The 17,137-nt window shown below is 35.5% G+C and overlaps 2 protein-coding genes across 3 annotated transcripts; one reads left to right on the top strand and one right to left on the bottom strand.

Moving 5' to 3' along the window:
- The first annotated feature begins 4,155 nt into the window (after positions 1–4,155).
- Positions 4,156–11,575, top strand: LOC112501268 (ubiquitin carboxyl-terminal hydrolase 15-like). Of its 2 annotated transcripts, none has more exons than XM_025104980.1 (13): positions 4,156–4,258; positions 6,525–6,957; positions 7,331–7,607; positions 7,694–8,248; positions 8,337–8,425; positions 8,767–8,852; positions 8,959–9,121; positions 9,197–9,320; positions 9,641–9,798; positions 9,999–10,083; positions 10,161–10,373; positions 10,578–10,639; positions 10,951–11,575. In XM_025104980.1, exons 2-13 carry the CDS (start codon positions 6,659–6,661, stop codon positions 11,459–11,461), a joined length of 2,622 nt encoding a protein of 873 aa, XP_024960748.1. In that variant the 5' UTR covers positions 4,156–4,258; positions 6,525–6,658; the 3' UTR covers positions 11,462–11,575. The 2 variants fall into 2 exon arrangements, with proteins under 2 accessions (XP_024960748.1, XP_024960747.1); XM_025104979.1 differs by having other exon boundaries at positions 4,156–5,582.
- Positions 11,576–11,644: 69 nt separating this feature from the next.
- Positions 11,645–15,247, bottom strand: LOC112501269 (2-oxoglutarate-dependent dioxygenase DAO-like). Its single transcript, XM_025104981.1, has 3 exons — positions 14,858–15,247; positions 12,650–12,968; positions 11,645–11,978 (listed from the first exon to the last, which is right to left on the bottom strand). Exons 1-3 carry the CDS (start codon positions 15,226–15,228, stop codon positions 11,727–11,729), a joined length of 942 nt encoding a protein of 313 aa, XP_024960749.1. The 5' UTR covers positions 15,229–15,247; the 3' UTR covers positions 11,645–11,726.
- Between the last annotated feature and the right edge of the window lie 1,890 nt (positions 15,248–17,137).

The raw sequence follows: 17,137 nt of genomic DNA, 5'->3' as shown, positions 1-17,137 counted from the left end.
AAGCTGAGGCATATTCCTTTTACATGAGGCAATTTAGTCATTTTACCTTTTTTTATTTTCAAAAATCTTCATGTTAAATATTTTATATAATAAACATATATTTACTCAAACATGATTCCCCACTCTTCTGCAAATCGACGCCAACACTGAAAACCCATCCCTTCTTTCTGTTCTCCGACGGTGAAAGCCCAGTGAATCAATCAGAGACTCCCTCCCGATCTGCTTGCACCCAACTCTTCGGTCGTCTGACGTCACCTTTACCTCATCCAACGGTGCACATCAACCTTCTTCTCAAGTGTTGCACACCTACCATCTTCACACATTTTGGTTTGGTATCAACGACGTCTGGACTATCACCACCAATTTGTTTTGAATCTCGACGAAATCGCCCGCCCCCCACACAAAAGGGCGACATGGAGTGGCTCACCGACTTCAAGTCAACAATGTTAACTTGAGAGACCACCAGTATTATAAAAATGAGAAGTTAAAAACCTTCTGTACAAATGGTGTGTTTAAGAATTCATATCCAAATTTTGAACAAAACACAAGGACCTCATTGTAATTTCCTTTTTTTTTTAATTTGTAATATTCTAATTTATATAATATTGAATAATATTTTGGATGTATGTTAATTAAAAAAATAAATAAAAAATAATAGCAATAATAATAAATAAGGGAATAAACCCAGAATAAAGACATACCCCTTGTTGCCATGATGCCACTTTACCTTGGGCAGATCACATGTCCCCCTCCACCCTCCATGTGCGTCAAACTTGGTCAAAGCTTAATTAAATCCTTTTTTTTTTTCCTAAAAAAGCAATTATATTCAACGGTAAATCGTAACAAAAAGTCATTAAATCTATGAATAATGTTGTATTTAATAAATTTTTTAAATTAAATAATTTAAAAGTTAAAATTTACAAAAATATTACATCAATAAAATGTTTATTTTAGAAATTACAATGTTGGTTATATTTTTTTTTAACATTAATTATATTATTAAAATATTTTATAAATCGATCATTTTAATATATTTTTTTAATTTTTTATATATAAAATAATAATAATTCAATTTTATTGATTAGTATGAATAAATTTTTAATTTATCTTTCTGTACATTAGATTTTAAAAAATTTATAAAGTTGGCGTTTTTTTTTAATTTATTTATTTTACAGAACAATATAAAAAATCTATTGAAACGAGATAGAAAACAAAATCCTGATTTTATATGTTTTAGAGAATTTGTTGAAAATGCTCTGAGCTAATTATATAAAAAAACCCAAATGCGAATCAAAGTATGATTTAATCACAAGGCTAACAGTAACATAAGTTTTATGAGGTTTTTCTAAACCATCTACGTTAAAGAAAAAAAACGAAGAAAGCGATTATTTAAAACGGTAAATGGGGTTAGGATAGTAATTTTGCCCATCTGAGAATCATGAATATAAAAACAGTCGTTTCATTTTGTAGAAAGCTTCTTTGTCTTTGTTACCTATGTAATGTGTTTTTCTGTATTTTAACATGTAAAAACAACTGGTTCATGCTTAATGTTGTCTTAGCATTATGTGTCTTACTCAAAAAACTAAAACTTCAAGAAATACTACTGATAACTATTAACATTGAGTCTTTATGAAAAAACTTTTTTTGGGGTTAACTTAAGGGGCTGTTTACTTGCGACTTAATTAAACTTATTGCTCTATCTGGTTTATTGGCACAGCTCATTTCGGTTGTTTACTTACAGCTTATTCGCACAGAACATAGCTTAATCGCATAGATAAAAATGGTGTGTTGTCTCCATTCAGCCATAAAAATAACACCTCTACCCCTTATTTAAAGCACCACCTCCTTCCCATATGAGACACCCCATATTCGGTCTCTTTATAATTTTTTGTTTTGATGTTCAAATAATTAATATTGGGGAGGGAAATCGGTCATTTATGTTATTCAGACTGTTGGTTCAGATAAAAAAAAAGTAAACAACAACACTCATTTATCCAGACAGACAAATTTATCCATACATGACTTAATAAAAAAATATGGTAAACAACCCTTTATTGTCCTTAATTAATTATATGATTAAGACACGTATTCATTAAAAAGGATAGGAAAGAAAATGACATCACCTAAAACGAAGGCACATCTAACAAAAAAAAAATACTTAGCATCGATGATGAAAAGACTTGGCTACGAGCATGACAAGTCAAGCGAAATACTACCAAATCAGATAAATTAAAGAGACTGTCATATTCTTCACCTAATTAGATATCATTCGTTTCAAATTCACGACATGTTAACACGTCATCTTGATACGTTCATTATCGGACTTTTTTTTATTGCGTATGAATCAAAATATGATTATGTTTTAAGCATATGATATTTATATGCTACAGTGAAACTCAACAGATGCTTCACCTTAGGTGAGATTGAAACCTGTGACTTCTAGAAATATCAGGTTATTGAATACATTTCATCTGTGTGATATAGAAAGTTAAAAATATTATCTTGCAACATTTCTATATACAAAGGTTATTTTGAGAAGAAGTAAAGAAGTGATCCTAGCCCTTTATACGGCGAAGATCGGATTTGATTGATTAATAATGGTGGCTTTGACTGCTCAAAAATTGCAGCTATGCGGAATATAGAAAGGGTGGTTTCGTGAATTTTACAAATACACGGCAAAATGGTTCATATGTGAACCTATGTGATTTACATATGAACTATATATTTTTCATATGTGAACCTGTGTAATTTACATATGAATTATTTTAACCGATTCACATATAGACTAATTAACTGATTCACACACGAACCCTTGTGATTCACATATGAACTAATTAACTGATTAACATATGAAACTGTTGGTTCATGTATGAATTAGTCAAATAGCTCACACGTGAACGAATTAACAGGTTCACATATGAACATATAGTTCATATATGAATCACATGAATTCACATATGAACCTATTTACCACATATTTGTAAAGTTTACGAAACTACCCCTCAATTTTCTGCATATTCATGTGAGGAATTATCCGGTACTTAACGGTCAAAGTCAGAATATTGACCAGATAAAAGGCTAAGATCACTTCTTTACAACTTCTCAAATGAACATTTCCCTTGTTCTATAATCATCACCGTTACAAACAAATGATATTCCCTTTTTGTTCCCAAATAAATGTCCACAATAAAAAATACACACAATTTTAGAAACATTTAATTATTACATTTCTTAATTAACAAAACAACAAACCTACCCTTAATTATAGAGAGATAAATTTTCTCCATCGTATGATTAAGGATATAATGAGAAACCATACATTTAGAGGGTATTTGGGATTGCTTATTTTAAATAACTTATGTTTTTCTACAAAAACACTTATCAACTTATTATAAGTTAGAATGATTTAACTTATTTAAAAACTTCTTATTACCGGTTTGACACCAATATAAGTTGTTTATCCAAACACTCAAAAATGCTTATTACCGGTATCGCACTAGAATAAGTCAATAAATTATTTTTATAAACAATTCTAAACACCCATTTAGTTTTCAAAGTAGACATTTATTTTAAAACAAACTGAGAATACTAAGTTAAACATTTATTTTACTAGTTTTGAAAATCAAACATTATCATTAATTAGATAATTACAAAAATAAATATTTAATTTATAATTGAACTAAAAAATATAAAAACTTTAAGCCAACATTTATTTAAAAAATTGTTGATGAATGAAATAATTCTATAATAATTACTAAATCAGATGTGACAAATTAAAAAAAAGAATTTAATTTATATCAATCATGATAAAATTAAAAGCAAAAACAATCAACGTTGACATGAATGTAGTTATTATTATTATTATTATGATATGAATTTGATTTTATACAAAAAAATCACTCTTTTTTTTATATCAATTAATTATAATTTTAAAGAATATAAAATTTTGTGACAACGGTTTTCTGTAGAATATAAAAACTTCACGAATCTCAAAGTGGAAAAAGAGGAGAGGTGTGAACTGTGTATGAAGGTAAGCAACAACATTTGTACGTATTCACGTAAACAGTATATATAGATATAGATATAGATATAGATAGAGAGAGAGAGAGAGAGAGTGTGTGTGTAAGTGTGTGTAAGTGTGTGTAAACAGGACTTCTTGACGCCAAAGAAGGAATCTTTTCACCATTGTCGATTTTTACAGAGGAAAGAGGAGCAAGAGTTTGCTTCTTTTAGATTTTCTTCATCTTCAGCAATTTAGGTATAGGGTTCATCTTTAACCCCTTTTTTCTCATTATTTTCAAATTCAAATCTTGCATTTTTTGCTTGATTTTGTTCAATCTTGGTCATGGGTTTTGTGGAGAATTGATTAATCTGTTCATCTTTTTAAAGATTTTCTTGGTGAACGCCATTGTTTATGAAGAGAATGAGGATTTATGTCTGTTTTTTCTAGGGATTCAATGCCATTTTTTGGTTAAGTCCATCTACCATTTTCAAGTCTTTGTTTCTTGGTCTTGGGTTTTGTGGAAAATTGATTACTTTGTTTTCTTTTCTAAAGATTTTCTTGATGAATGCCATTGTTTATGAAGAGAATGGGGATTTATGCTTGTTTTTTCAGGGATTCAATGCCATTTTTTTGGTTAATTTTCATCAAATATTTTGAAATCTTTGTTCCTTGGTTTTGGGTTTTGTGAAAAACTGACTCTTTTTTGGGTTTTTTTTAGCTTTTTCAGTGAAATTTATGTGTTTGTTGTGTATTCTTTGATCTTGTAAGCTGTAACTCAATTAAAAGGGGTGAAAGCTACCATTTTTGCTATAACAACAATGGGGTTTTCCACTTTTCTTGGAATTTAATCTCTGTGGTTGTTGGAATGCATAATGCAGCATCAGGGGATGTTCAAGTTTTTGGTTCATATCAGTGAATTGTTTATAAACTATTTTGAGCAACTTTTTATGAAGATTTAGGCCAGTTTCTGCCCTGATAAATCTCTCAAAAGAACACTTTTTTAACAAGAAATAGTTATTGCCCTAGATATAAGCAGAACTCATGTTGAACTAGAACAAATTTAAAGGTTTTTTTTGAAAATCATGTTTTTTTGGGTAACAGTGGGTTCCTGTTGCCAGCTTAAGCCCACTAACTAATCTCTCGGGCGACCACGAATAGCCCTGAGTCATCGGAGGTGAACCTTCACGGTTAGAAGGGCTATGGCAGCGCCTGGATTCGAACCCTAGGAAGATGAAATTTCCGCTACATTCCCCCTCAACCCTACCCAGTGCTCCATAACCCAAGTTTTCTTGAAAATCATGTTGAACTTGAACAAATTTGGAAGTTCTTTTAATGAGAAAAGTAGGGTTTCATCATTTTGAGGAATTGTGCGAATATCACCGGATTATAGTAAAACCATAATCCCCTTGTTGTGGAAGTATACTGTATACCACTGTGTCATTTGATTTGATGCAAATAGAAACTTCTGATTTGCCATTCTATGTGTGTTAAGATTCCTTTTTTTGTGTTTCTATCTACATCTTGCCTTGAGATCATCCATGTTTCTTGTTTCCACTTCCCCATATCCTTAAGTCAAAGGGTAAAAAGGGAAAGCAAATGTCTTTTTGAATGTAGATAATCTTTAAGTGCTAGGTGCATTTGAATGTATGGCTTTTCTAACGCTTTAAATTGAGATTAGTTCATACCTAACCGTTAATTCCTTGGAGTTAAGTGTTACCATACGAGTTTGTTGCTATATAACGAATCGAAGAATCAATACGTGTTAAATTTAGGGCGCTTTACGAGTTATATGGTGAAACCAAGGTAGCTTATTAGTAGAGCTATTTAACATATTGTTTTAATTGATGCAAAGTCATGAAACAACTTTCTACCCCTTGAGGTAGAGACAAGGTCTGCGTGCATCCTACCCCGAGACCTCTACTCTGTGTGGGAGATACAGTGCTAGTTTGGTTTCTTAGTTAATTCTTAACTCGCTTTTCAAAACCTTATCTTATCTATCTTTCACTCTTCGTCAAAGCCACCTACTGTTTTTTGGGATAGAGGTCAGGTCTGCTCCCCAGATCCCACCTCCAGGTGGGATATCCTGGGTTCACTTGCAGCTTGTTTGTTAGCAGCTTAATGGAACTCATAGCTTATTTGGTTAGCTATACATGATTGTTTGGTAGTAGCTTAATGATATAGAAGGTGGCTTATTCAGTAAGCTTCTAGGGGGAGCTTTATACAGAAAGCCAAGTTTTTTCCAAACTTGTCCCTCCCAATTAAAAAACACGCTCCTTTCATCTATAAAAGAACCCTCCCAAACAAAAACCTTCCTAATCTATATACACAGATTAATCCTCACAGACATCTTTATCCATATAGGACTTGATGGAAAACCAACCAAACGGCCCCCAATACGATATGTATTGTTCGCGGGGGTTTCCCCATCTTCACATTGCTTGTAATGCTAATTTTTATGAATTTTTCAGTAAAAAATGTTCTCTTTTGTTGTGACCTAAAGGGTGGATGTTGTTTTCCACAGGCTAGATATTTTATTATGCAGAGGAGATAATAACTTTTGGTGAAGCAAGATGGTAATCTGTTTTGCATTCGGTAATCTTGCTAGCGGAGATTAGTTTGTGGGCGGAAATTGGACATGAGTATGCTGGTGGGGACATGCTCCAGCCAAGGGAAACTGATTTACCCGCCCTGTTTCTGGTGTTGGTTGTGCTTCCGCTTGTTGCTTACATCTTGCTAGGAAAATGGAGTGAGGTTTCGAAAAAGAAAGATCGAATAAGCGAGCTCGCTCAAATTGCTGCAGAAGAAGCTTTTCGAGCAGAGGCCATGGCCGCCGCCGCTGCTGTCATTATCCCTATTGTACCCGTGTCGAAATCAAGTAATGGATTTCATAAATGCTCTAGATGCTTCGGTCCAGCTAAAACTCGCTGCTCTCGTTGCAAATCTGTACGCTACTGGTATGAAACTATGGATTCCTAGACTTATTCGTTACAAGAATTTTTGCAGCATTAAGTGATTGCATGACAAGAATGGAGAATAAAGATTGTAGGAGACCGTAAAAAGAACTAGAATCTAGACACCCAACCATGAAAGCTTGCATCTTTTATGCATCTTCGAGAATAAAGATTGTAAGAAATGCTAAAAAAAACTAGAATCTAGACACCCAACCAGGAAAACTTGCATCTTTTATGCATCTTCATGAATAAAGAATGTAGGAAATACTAAATAGAACTATAATCCAGACATCCAACCAAGAAAGCTTGCATCTTTTAGGCATCTTTGTGTTCTTGCGGTATACCGTTTACCTTACTTTTGATTCACGATATGCAGTTCTGGGAAGTGTCAAATAATTCATTGGAGGCAAGTTCACAAACAAGAGTGCCAAGTTTTAGATTACAACAGCAGTTGTGCATCTTCTAACTCTGCTTCAAATGAAGATTCGGTTGACGAACAGTTCTTATTTGGTGAAAAGTTGGATTCCCAGTTTTCTGAATCGAATATGAAGCCACTCGGGAATGAGAAAGCTGCTGCCGATGATATACCCGTGGAGATATGTTCCACTTCATATGATAATATTCCATTGAAAGGAACTTCCATCAGATATAAGGTTCTTTTTTCATTACATTTTGGATGGAAAATTGTGGGTTTCTTCTTTTTTTCGTATGGTATTTACTTTAAAACTGATAATTGCAGCCGAAACGGAGTCATTCTGTGCTCGTGAAAGAAGATATTCCGGAGAAAAGTAATGCCGATGTTTTAAAGTCAGACAACCAGCATGGGAATGTATGTAATATAACGAGTAAATTTGGCTTTTCTGACTCGGAAAAGCCAGTTCAAAATGGTGCAAATTCATTGGACGTTGAGAAGGAGTCGGAGGACGGATGGAGCTTACCGAAGAGCGAAACAATTGCAGATTACGAGACTTATGGGACAAGATGTTCTGAAAGAAGCCAGGCAAAGAAAAGTGGTATGGTGAAACCAACGTCACATTCGACTGGAACCAAAATGCATAAATCAACAAAGTCAACAGTCAAAATGTCGAGAGATAGATCGTGTTCCGAAAGGGGAAGTATGGATCAGATTGCTGATGCAGGTGATTCTCGCGCAGGGTGTGTGAACCCTCTTCCTCATGAAGGCAATGGGATTGTTAATAAGGGGTTTATGAAGATAATTGGTCTAAAGAGGTCATCTAAGCATGAGAGAGTTGAACATTCGGAAGTTCATAGCGAAAGACATAAGAAAATAAAAGTAAGTTATCGGGGATTCATTGTTTAAGATGTTTGTGTTTAGATTGATATGGCAGATTGTTTAAATGATCCCTTTTTTATAATCTCAGATGCTATTTCCGTATGAAGAATTTGTGAAGTTCTTCCGCTGTGAAGCTTTTGACCTATTGCCAAGGGGGCTTGTAAATTGTGGGAACAGGTACTGTTCATGTTCATATTGCGAGTGCGTGCGTGAGAGCTGTAAGAAGCAGATATTCATAATGAATATTCACATTTAAATGTATGTGTGTGTATATATATGCGGGCATGTTCAAATGAGAACCGTAAGTATTTTGATAATCCGTGAACCAACTATTCATGTTTTATTCATGACGGATGACACGATAGATATTCATGATGAAAACTACTCATAATGAAAATACATATTTTTCAGTATAGAAAGTACATGATATTCATGACGAATAACATTCATAAGGAATAATATTCATGATTATGCAAAGTTATTCATCATGAATAATACATGAAATTGTCGTTTTGCAGTTGTTATGCAAATGCTGTGCTGCAGTGCTTGACCTCTACGAAGCCTCTGATCATCTATTTACTCCGTAGGTCGCATTCTAGAGCCTGTAAGTCAACCGTTTCGTGTTTTCTTGATTGACTTGTGAATTAAAACGTTAACGATACTTTCACCATTCGTTCTTCATCGTATTCCACTTGATCGTCATATGTTAGGTTGTGCAAAGAGTTGGTGTCTTATTTGTGAACTCGAGCATCACGCAGTAATGTTGTGCGATAACGAAGAACCACTGTCACTCAGCCGAATTCTTTTGCATATGCGGAGTGTTAATAACCAAATTGGTGATGGAAGTCAAGAAGACGCCCATGAGTTCTTAAGGTCCATTTTTCAGTCACCCTCTGAATTTTGATCCAATTTTTGTACTGATTTGTGTTTTTTTTTTCTCGTTTTTAGGCTTCTAGTTACCTCGATGCAATCGATATGTCTGGAGGGTTTAGGTGGGGAAGCCGTGGTTGATCTGAAATTGCAAGAAACGACCTTTATTCAGCATACGTTTGGCGGGCAGCTCCGTTCAAAGGTGGAAGCATCTTTATTCTCGGTTTTTAGTACCCACTCCGTCCCAAAATAAATGTCCACAATGAAAAAAAGTAGAGTTTTGTAAATATGTAACTATTAGTCTATGACACTTTTTAATGAACTAAAATGACTATTTTACCCTTGATGATATGGAGATTATCGAGTTTTTCCATCAAATAATTAAGGGTAGAATTGGAAAGTGGGTACTTTTGAAAGTGGACACTTATTTTGGGACAAACTAAAATAGAAATGTAGATGCTTATTTTGGGACCGAGGGAGCAAGAAAAACGACTTCATCGGTTTTTTCTCGTTGAAAAATAGGTCAAGTGCCTGAGATGTCATTGTGAGTCGGATAGATATGAAAATATTATGGATCTTACGCTCGAGATATTTGGTTGGGTTGAGTCGTTGGAAGACGCGTTAACTCAATTTACGAGCCCAGAAGATTTGGATGGAGAAAACATGTACCGATGTGGAAGGTTCGTTGATCATATTCATACATAGTCTTAGCTTTTCTTCATGTACCGGTAGTTGTCAGTACCGCACTTTGGGCCTCACTCTTTGGGAGCAGAGGTCAGGTCTGTGTACATCCCCACCTTCGGGAATACTGGTTTGATTTGGTTTTATTTTGTATATTGAAATTAAAAAGTTGCAGTCTCTAATACGTTATTTTTTGAAGGTGTGCTGCGTATGTTCGAGCACAAAAGCAGTTGGCTATACACGAGGCTCCAAATATTTTAACGATCGTTTTGAAGAGATTTCAGGTACTACTTAAAACCGTTTGCGAGTGCGAGTTAAGGTAACACGACGCTTGTTCTTGAGCGTTTTCTTGCTTTTTCAGGAGGGAAACTACGGAAAGATAAATAAGTGTATTACGTTTCCGGACATGTTGGATATGATCCCGTACATGACCGGGACGGACGACGTACCTCCCCTTTACATGCTTTATGGCGTCGTTGTGCATTTGGACACGATGAATGCTTCTTTTTCCGGTCATTATATCTCGTATGTTAAAGATCTTCACGGCAACTGGTTTAGGATCGATGACACTCAGGTAAATCACGATCTATATGTGTTTGCGATTCAACCCGAGGTCTTCACATAAACAACTTCTCTAGTCTCTTCCCCTTGGGGTTTAGGGTTTAGGGTTTTGGTGTTGGTACATTTTTACCCTCCCTTGACCCTATCCGTGTGGGATTTAGTGGGTCCGTTCTTGATCAAGAAAACGCATTTTTTATTAATCTTGCTCGAGTTACAGGTCCAACCGGTGCCGTTGAGCCAGGTGATGTCGGAAGGGGCGTACATATTATTCTACATGAGGTAACCGATTTATTTATATTTTGTCTACATATTCAATCGAGGGAGGTTCAAGAGAGAAACCCAGGAAAAAAAAGAACAAGAGAACCCATATCAACCGTTGGATCAAAAATTTAGATGGCCCAGATTCGAAATGTAACCGCCCCTATAATCATGGACTTAGTTTTGGCAAAATGTAACCGCCCCGATCATTCACAACCGTTGGATTAAACTAGATGGATGATTCAGATGGGTTCTCTTGTTCTTTTTTAATGTTCTCTTTGAGAACCTATCCGTATTGAATAGAATGAAACATATGATATTCGTTTTGTTAGATCATCCCCTCGTCCCCTTAAAACCGGAAAACCGAAAGCTTCCGGTTTTGAAAAGCACCGGATGCCGAAATCTCCAAACCCGACCTCGGATCAAATTCAAGAATCAAAAGATTTTCAAGCAGGTTCGAACCGAAACCGGCCACCATCATGCGTCGATTTCTCCGACGCGAATTCAAGTGACTGGTCATCAATCTTTACAAGCTCGGACGACGCGTCTTTCACTACCGAGAGCACCCGAGACTCGTTCAGCACCATCGACCACACCGATAACGATCCGATTTCTTCAATCTTCAACACGATCTACGCCCCTCCGGATTACACAGCCTCGTGTAGCCGGTATTCGAGAAGCCGACCCCACTTGACTTCGAAACCGTATCAAGACGGGGAGCCACCGTACCGATTACCGAACGTTCGCTCATCGGATTCGAGCTTTCATTGTCGTTTATACATGAAATATGAAAGTGATCACAAGGATGCAATCAGTAGAACTTCTGGGCATTGTACACTCTAGATTCAAACCATTTAGAAGTAGGGTTAGCTGCTGGTGGGGCCTCAAAATTTTGCCAAAAATGCTTTGTAAATGGGGCCATGAATTTATATATATAGCTATTTGCTTATGGATTCAGTTCAAATCCGCACAGTTGGTTACGGGGTGATATACTTGCACAAATCATGACTTAATAGAATATATAACGTAGAACGTAAATGTTAAATTAAATACATAATAACACGAGTGCGGAGAGTTGATATTACGAGAAACGTTTTGATGATGATTGTCATGTTGCGGTGGTGCTAAATATGTCGAGAGCATCACCAGTGTGTAACCTTTTGGAGGTTCGAACATGTCGGTATTCCTTGATGTCGATGGGAACGTAAAGACGAGGGTGGTCCGAGTCCACGAGTTCTGACGGTGCTTCGACCTTTGTGTCGTTTGGTCCTAACACGAATAATACTATGGAGTAACGTGTTTTGGGCTCGAAACATCGGACTCTATGCTTCACGTTACAAAATCGCCCGTTGCTCCATGCCTGCATCTCATTTATATGTATTGTTTTAGGTTATGATTGACAAACGAACTAGTTGTTGGTTGATAAGTTAACTGTTAGCCGAAAACTTAGTCATGTTTGATAAAAGGGTAAATTACGTCATTGGTCCCTGTGGTTTGTTCAAAGTCTGGATTCAGTCCCTATTTCAAAATAATTACACTAAGGGTTAGTTTGGTTAGTTTTATATTAAGTTTTATATGAATAAAGTTGTCTATATGGATTAATCTGTTTGTATAAATTGAGAAGATTTTTATTTGGGAAGATTTTTTTTATAGATGAAAGAGCATGTTTTTTTTATTGAGAGGGGCAAATTTGGAAAAAGTTTGGCTTTTCGAATAAGTTCTCCCTAAAAAAATTACTGAATAAACCACTTTCTATATTATTAAGGCATTACCAAACAATCATGTACAACAGACTAAATGATCTGAATGAGCTGTTAGTCCTATTAAGCTGCTAATAAACAAGCTCCAAATGTCCCTTTGGTTTGCATTTCGTTCCAAGCTAGGTCTTGTCACTAACATAAAATGCAATCCGTTAATCCAAGGGCAATTTGGTCTTTTTACTTTTGTCTCAGTTGAAATCAACACAAGGGACAATCGATCTATTATTTATTTGAAACATAATATTTTCTTTCAACGGGATTGTGGTGTTACCTTGGCAATATCACCGACGTTGACGGCTAGTGAGCCGGGAACGGGGTCCACCGGAGCAAACTCGCCGGAGTATTTGTCGACCACTTGCAGACCGTTTACGTTCTCATCATCTTGTAAAATGGTCAGAAACGTAGGGTCGGAGTGCATGCCGACGCCGCTCAACCCTACGCTTTCAGGGCAGTAGTGGTATTTGTTCATTCTTAATTGGCAACACCAACCGTCGAACAAATCTCCGGCCAAACCGCTGCCTTCCATCAATTTCCGGCCAAGAAGCCCGGCGAGTTCACGAATAGCTTTTATATACTTGTATATAACCTCCCTACAACAAGAAGTCAAGTTTTGAGTTTTTTTATTTTCAATCTGCACCATGAACCATTACAATAAAATCAGTATTATAGGACACTTAAATACGTCTAAATGTCATCAGTTTCGTAGGACTTAAGTTACAGAACCAAACAGTTCTATGTCTTATAAAATGCGTTACAATAAGTTGATATGATAATTTTTGTCGTCTTAAAAACAATTTTAAAACAATTTTGAAATAAAACGTTTTATTAGTCTTTTTATATGACATTTCAAGAAAGAGTACTATAGAAACAAATGTCCTATAAAAATGTGTTCATAAGATAGTTCTCAAAAGTGTTTTGAAAAACTCGTTAGCATGCCCAAATATGTCATAAGATCCTAATGTAACTAGGGGTGTGCATTGGGTGAGGTCGGGCACGCAACTCAAAAATCCCATTGGATTGCGGATATGGAAACTAAGCCGCGAATTTTGGGTTTTGGATTTTTTTCGGGTTTCGATTGGATTTCGGTAAGAATGAAAGTCACTGTGAGAAGGGTAAGAAATGATCTTCACATTTGAATCAATCCTAATTAAAAAGAAACACCAGATCAAGTGTAATGATATGTTAGAACAAGGGTTTTTCACTAATAAGACACAACAGGGTGATCGATCAAGAACCAGATTACTTGAGAATCGTGAAGAGAGCACTTTCCGAATTAATATTTCGACCCTATGCCTGGGTTACACGAAATTCAATATAGGATAAGACTCAAGAAAACACTTTCGTTTTAGGCACAAAAATGAGAGCAAACTAGCCGGAGAGCATTCAAGGATTGTTCAATAACCTTCGAGTCTAATTATAAGTATAGAAGGTATTTATACTCATAAAAATTAACTGTAATAATAATCATGGCCAAATTTTAGGAGTAGTGGACAATTATAAAACTGTACACTAATAGTAGTGGACAGTTACTAAAACTGCACATCAATAGTAGTGGACAGTTACAAAACTATTCTATTGTTCCAGACATAAGACCAGAGGCAAGATAAACTAGAGCCTCTCTGGTCCTTAAGGACCAGATCCCTTCTGGTCGACCAGAGCCCCTCTGGTTCTTATGATCAATTTTCCACTACATTGCAAGGACGCAACCCCTTGATTCTCATCGGGGTTATACTCGTCTTATAACAAGTGTACATTCCGCACCTCCTGATTTGCATTTGAACACAGTATAAAACCCTCTTAGAACTCGTTATTATTTCTAATTACACTTACATGGCCTGTTGACACTAAAATCACCAACATGATATACATCGGATCAATTCACTTCTAAAATAAAATTTATGAGTTGGTTTGAGATTGAAAGTGATTTAGGATTCAAATTCATTTTTACACTTCTCACTTTAACATTTATTCTTACACGATACTTTTTGTGTGTGTATACAATCGATTTTGATAATGAATGCAATCAATAGTAGGTTTAGAAATTAGAAAAAAAATACGATCGAGTAGGATTTTAGTTTTTCAAAAGATAATTAGAAAGAATAAATATATTTATAGAATATTTAAAGTATATTACGTGTATATATTTCGGAGTTTCGGACATGTTGGGTGGCCACAAATCAAACCCAAATATCTCCAACAGTCGGGTTTCAAATTTTCGAGACATTCCCGTTTTGCACAAACACCTTATTTTCAATTCGGGCTCAGACCTCAAACCATTCGGGTTTTGCGCACCTTTATTGTAAGACATTTACATAGAACAATCCGTTGTTTAGTCCTATAAACATAAGATTTCATATACCAACAAATCTATTACAAACATTTAAACATTTTTAACATCTTATAAAACCTATTTTATTGTACTGAATGACCATCGTGTCACGAAGGTGATCACGACTGAGATGGAGATGGAGAACGATACCTTTGGTGTGGTGAAGCATCAAGGCGATCACAAAACTCACCTGGCGAACTAATCTCATCGACACTTAAAGTTTCAAAAAACGGAGTTCCTTGGTTCCGTTCAACATAACCCTTACCTTGTTCAGTATGAACCGTTCGTTGCTTGATCTCCTCCGGGAGATCAAGCAGCGAGGCGGCTGTCGCCTTCATCTCCGCCATGAGCTCCATCGCGACACCATGGTTGATCATCCTAAAACAACCCCATTCGACACACGCCCTCACCAATTCCTCCCCCAATCCCTCAACCTTTTGCATATCTATCACCGGTACACCGTCTCTAGCCATCTTTCTGATATAATATTTCTGTGGGAATGTGAGGAGGAATATATACATACAAATACTGATTTATAATAATTCAATTTTTTTATTAAAATATAACATGGTTTATTATTTTTATACTGTAAATACTTTAAGACAAAAAAATAACGTGTTTCGTATTCTTATGTGTATTGTTATCATCCCGACGACTACGTTAATTACTATCATTTGTTGTCTTGATACTTAATTTTGTATCTATGCTATTTGTTTTATATATCCGTTGTTTCTTTGAAAGAACGTACCATATCTTTCATCATCAAAGATTATTAATAAATGCGTCTTTAACAAAAAAAAATTTAAATTTGATGCGACGTATACATATTATTTGTACTACTTATTCGTAGCATCTACAACAACTATGTTATAATAGACAACCTGTTATGCAAGCCGACTAATCCCAGGGGGAGACCACCTGCTTTGCAGATAGCCCGAAGTCACTGCATTTGAACCTCCATGTCCACAAGGGGATTTTTATTCCTCCTTGGATTTGAACCTGGGACCTCCTGGTACTTTTGACATTTGAAACCAAGCTCAAACCAATCAGACATCTCTCTTGTGGTTGCTATTTTATATTTATTGTATGGTAACATAGAAAAAAAGAAAAGAAATAGAATATGGAAATCTGAGAATTTAAAGAAATTTCTAAGACTTTACGTAGGAGAGAAATATTATTTTAATTATTTCTCACTGATAAGAGGTACTGAAAATAAAATTTTGAAGAAATAAATAATATGGAAATCAGACAGTCATTTTATTTATTTTTTAAAAATAGGTAAAATAAGAATCAGAAAGAACGTTTTTCAAAACGTAATCTATGTTTTTCGATGGTTGTCGAATATCTACATATCACATCACAAGGTTACAAAGGTGCACTGAATCCTTATTCTTTGCATTTAATAGAGTAGTTATATGTTTCACATCATTGAAAATGATGTAACTATGAAAATACAGATATATGACCAGCAAAATGATTCTACTATGAAAAACGAGCGTTAGACCATAAGGTCCAGTGAATTCTCTTCATCACATTACAACAATTATGAGAATGATAAAACCAGTAGTGAAAATATATCATACTCAATTAACATTAGAGCACATTCCTACCTCAGAGACATTGCACAACATCTGTAGCAACCCCGTCACAAGCCCCCATGACAAATATAACATTCACGCCCCTAATAGGTGTCTATCCAATGTGCTCGAGAAACAAATTCAAGAAACACGGTATCATAAATCCCGAGAGGTATCACTGTCACAAGGCACCCTATGCCCATTGTGCAACTGCACACACCCCATGCATAGCTATAATATCATGTATGCATAAAAACCATAATTAGTGCTCAAAGGATTTAGAAATGTTCATGAGTTATAAACTTTAGTGTAAGAGAACTCACCTATCGCTTGGCAACCCATCACGAGTTCTAACGGCTAAAAATGTCCAAACTGAACACCTGAATTGACCGAATTAAGAAAGCTGTCAAAACAATGCTTCAACCCTGCCCTAAATCGAAAAACAAGATAACTTAAAATGTGCTAAACAGTAGTTGTTGCGACTTGCGTCGCACGCCAAGTCGTGTTGGGCTCTGTTTGGCGCTGGTTCCTCCAAAACGTTGGTTTACACCCAGAACTCAAATCCAATATCCAATCTATGATTTCACGACTAATCCAACGAAATATCAGACTGATTAACCATCCCGAAACATAATAAAAATGGATTGTAATCAACTCAATGATTAAAAAAACGCATTCAAACTTCCATTCTAATACCAAAAATCGGATAGATGATGGATTTCCATGGAGAATTCGTCACTTACTCCAAAAATACCCAAATAAACCCTAGAATTTTAAATCGAATTGAAAGAATCCATTATTAAGATAAACCGAGCTTATAGAGAAGAATGTTACCTTACTGACTTACACAATT

The sequence above is a fragment of the Cynara cardunculus genome (genome assembly GCF_001531365.2).
Source record: "Cynara cardunculus var. scolymus isolate 2C chromosome LG 17, CcrdV1, whole genome shotgun sequence".
NCBI classification, from domain to species: domain Eukaryota; kingdom Viridiplantae; phylum Streptophyta; class Magnoliopsida; order Asterales; family Asteraceae; genus Cynara; species Cynara cardunculus.
The sequence above is the reverse complement of the archived record's forward strand: the minus strand, read 5'-3'. Positions and strand labels throughout refer to the sequence as shown.

Bases quoted from the DNA above. Each gene is read 5' to 3' on its own strand.
- LOC112501268 (XM_025104980.1), top strand. From the start codon at position 6,659: ATGCTCCAGCCAAGGGAAACTGATTTACCCGCCCTGTTTCTGGTGTTG. The intron at 7,608-7,693 runs GTTCTTTTTTCA...TGATAATTGCAG, and splicing joins GAACTTCCATCAGATATAAG to CCGAAACGGAGTCATTCTGT. The intron at 10,084-10,160 runs GTACTACTTAAA...TTGCTTTTTCAG, and splicing joins TCGTTTTGAAGAGATTTCAG to GAGGGAAACTACGGAAAGAT.
- LOC112501269 (XM_025104981.1), bottom strand. From the start codon at position 15,228: ATGTATATATTCCTCCTCACATTCCCACAGAAATATTATATCAGAAAG. The intron at 12,969-14,857 runs GTATCGTTCTCC...TTCTTGTTGTAG, and splicing joins GATGCTTCACCACACCAAAG to GGAGGTTATATACAAGTATA. The intron at 11,979-12,649 runs GTAACACCACAA...AATGAGATGCAG, and splicing joins ACGTCGGTGATATTGCCAAG to GCATGGAGCAACGGGCGATT.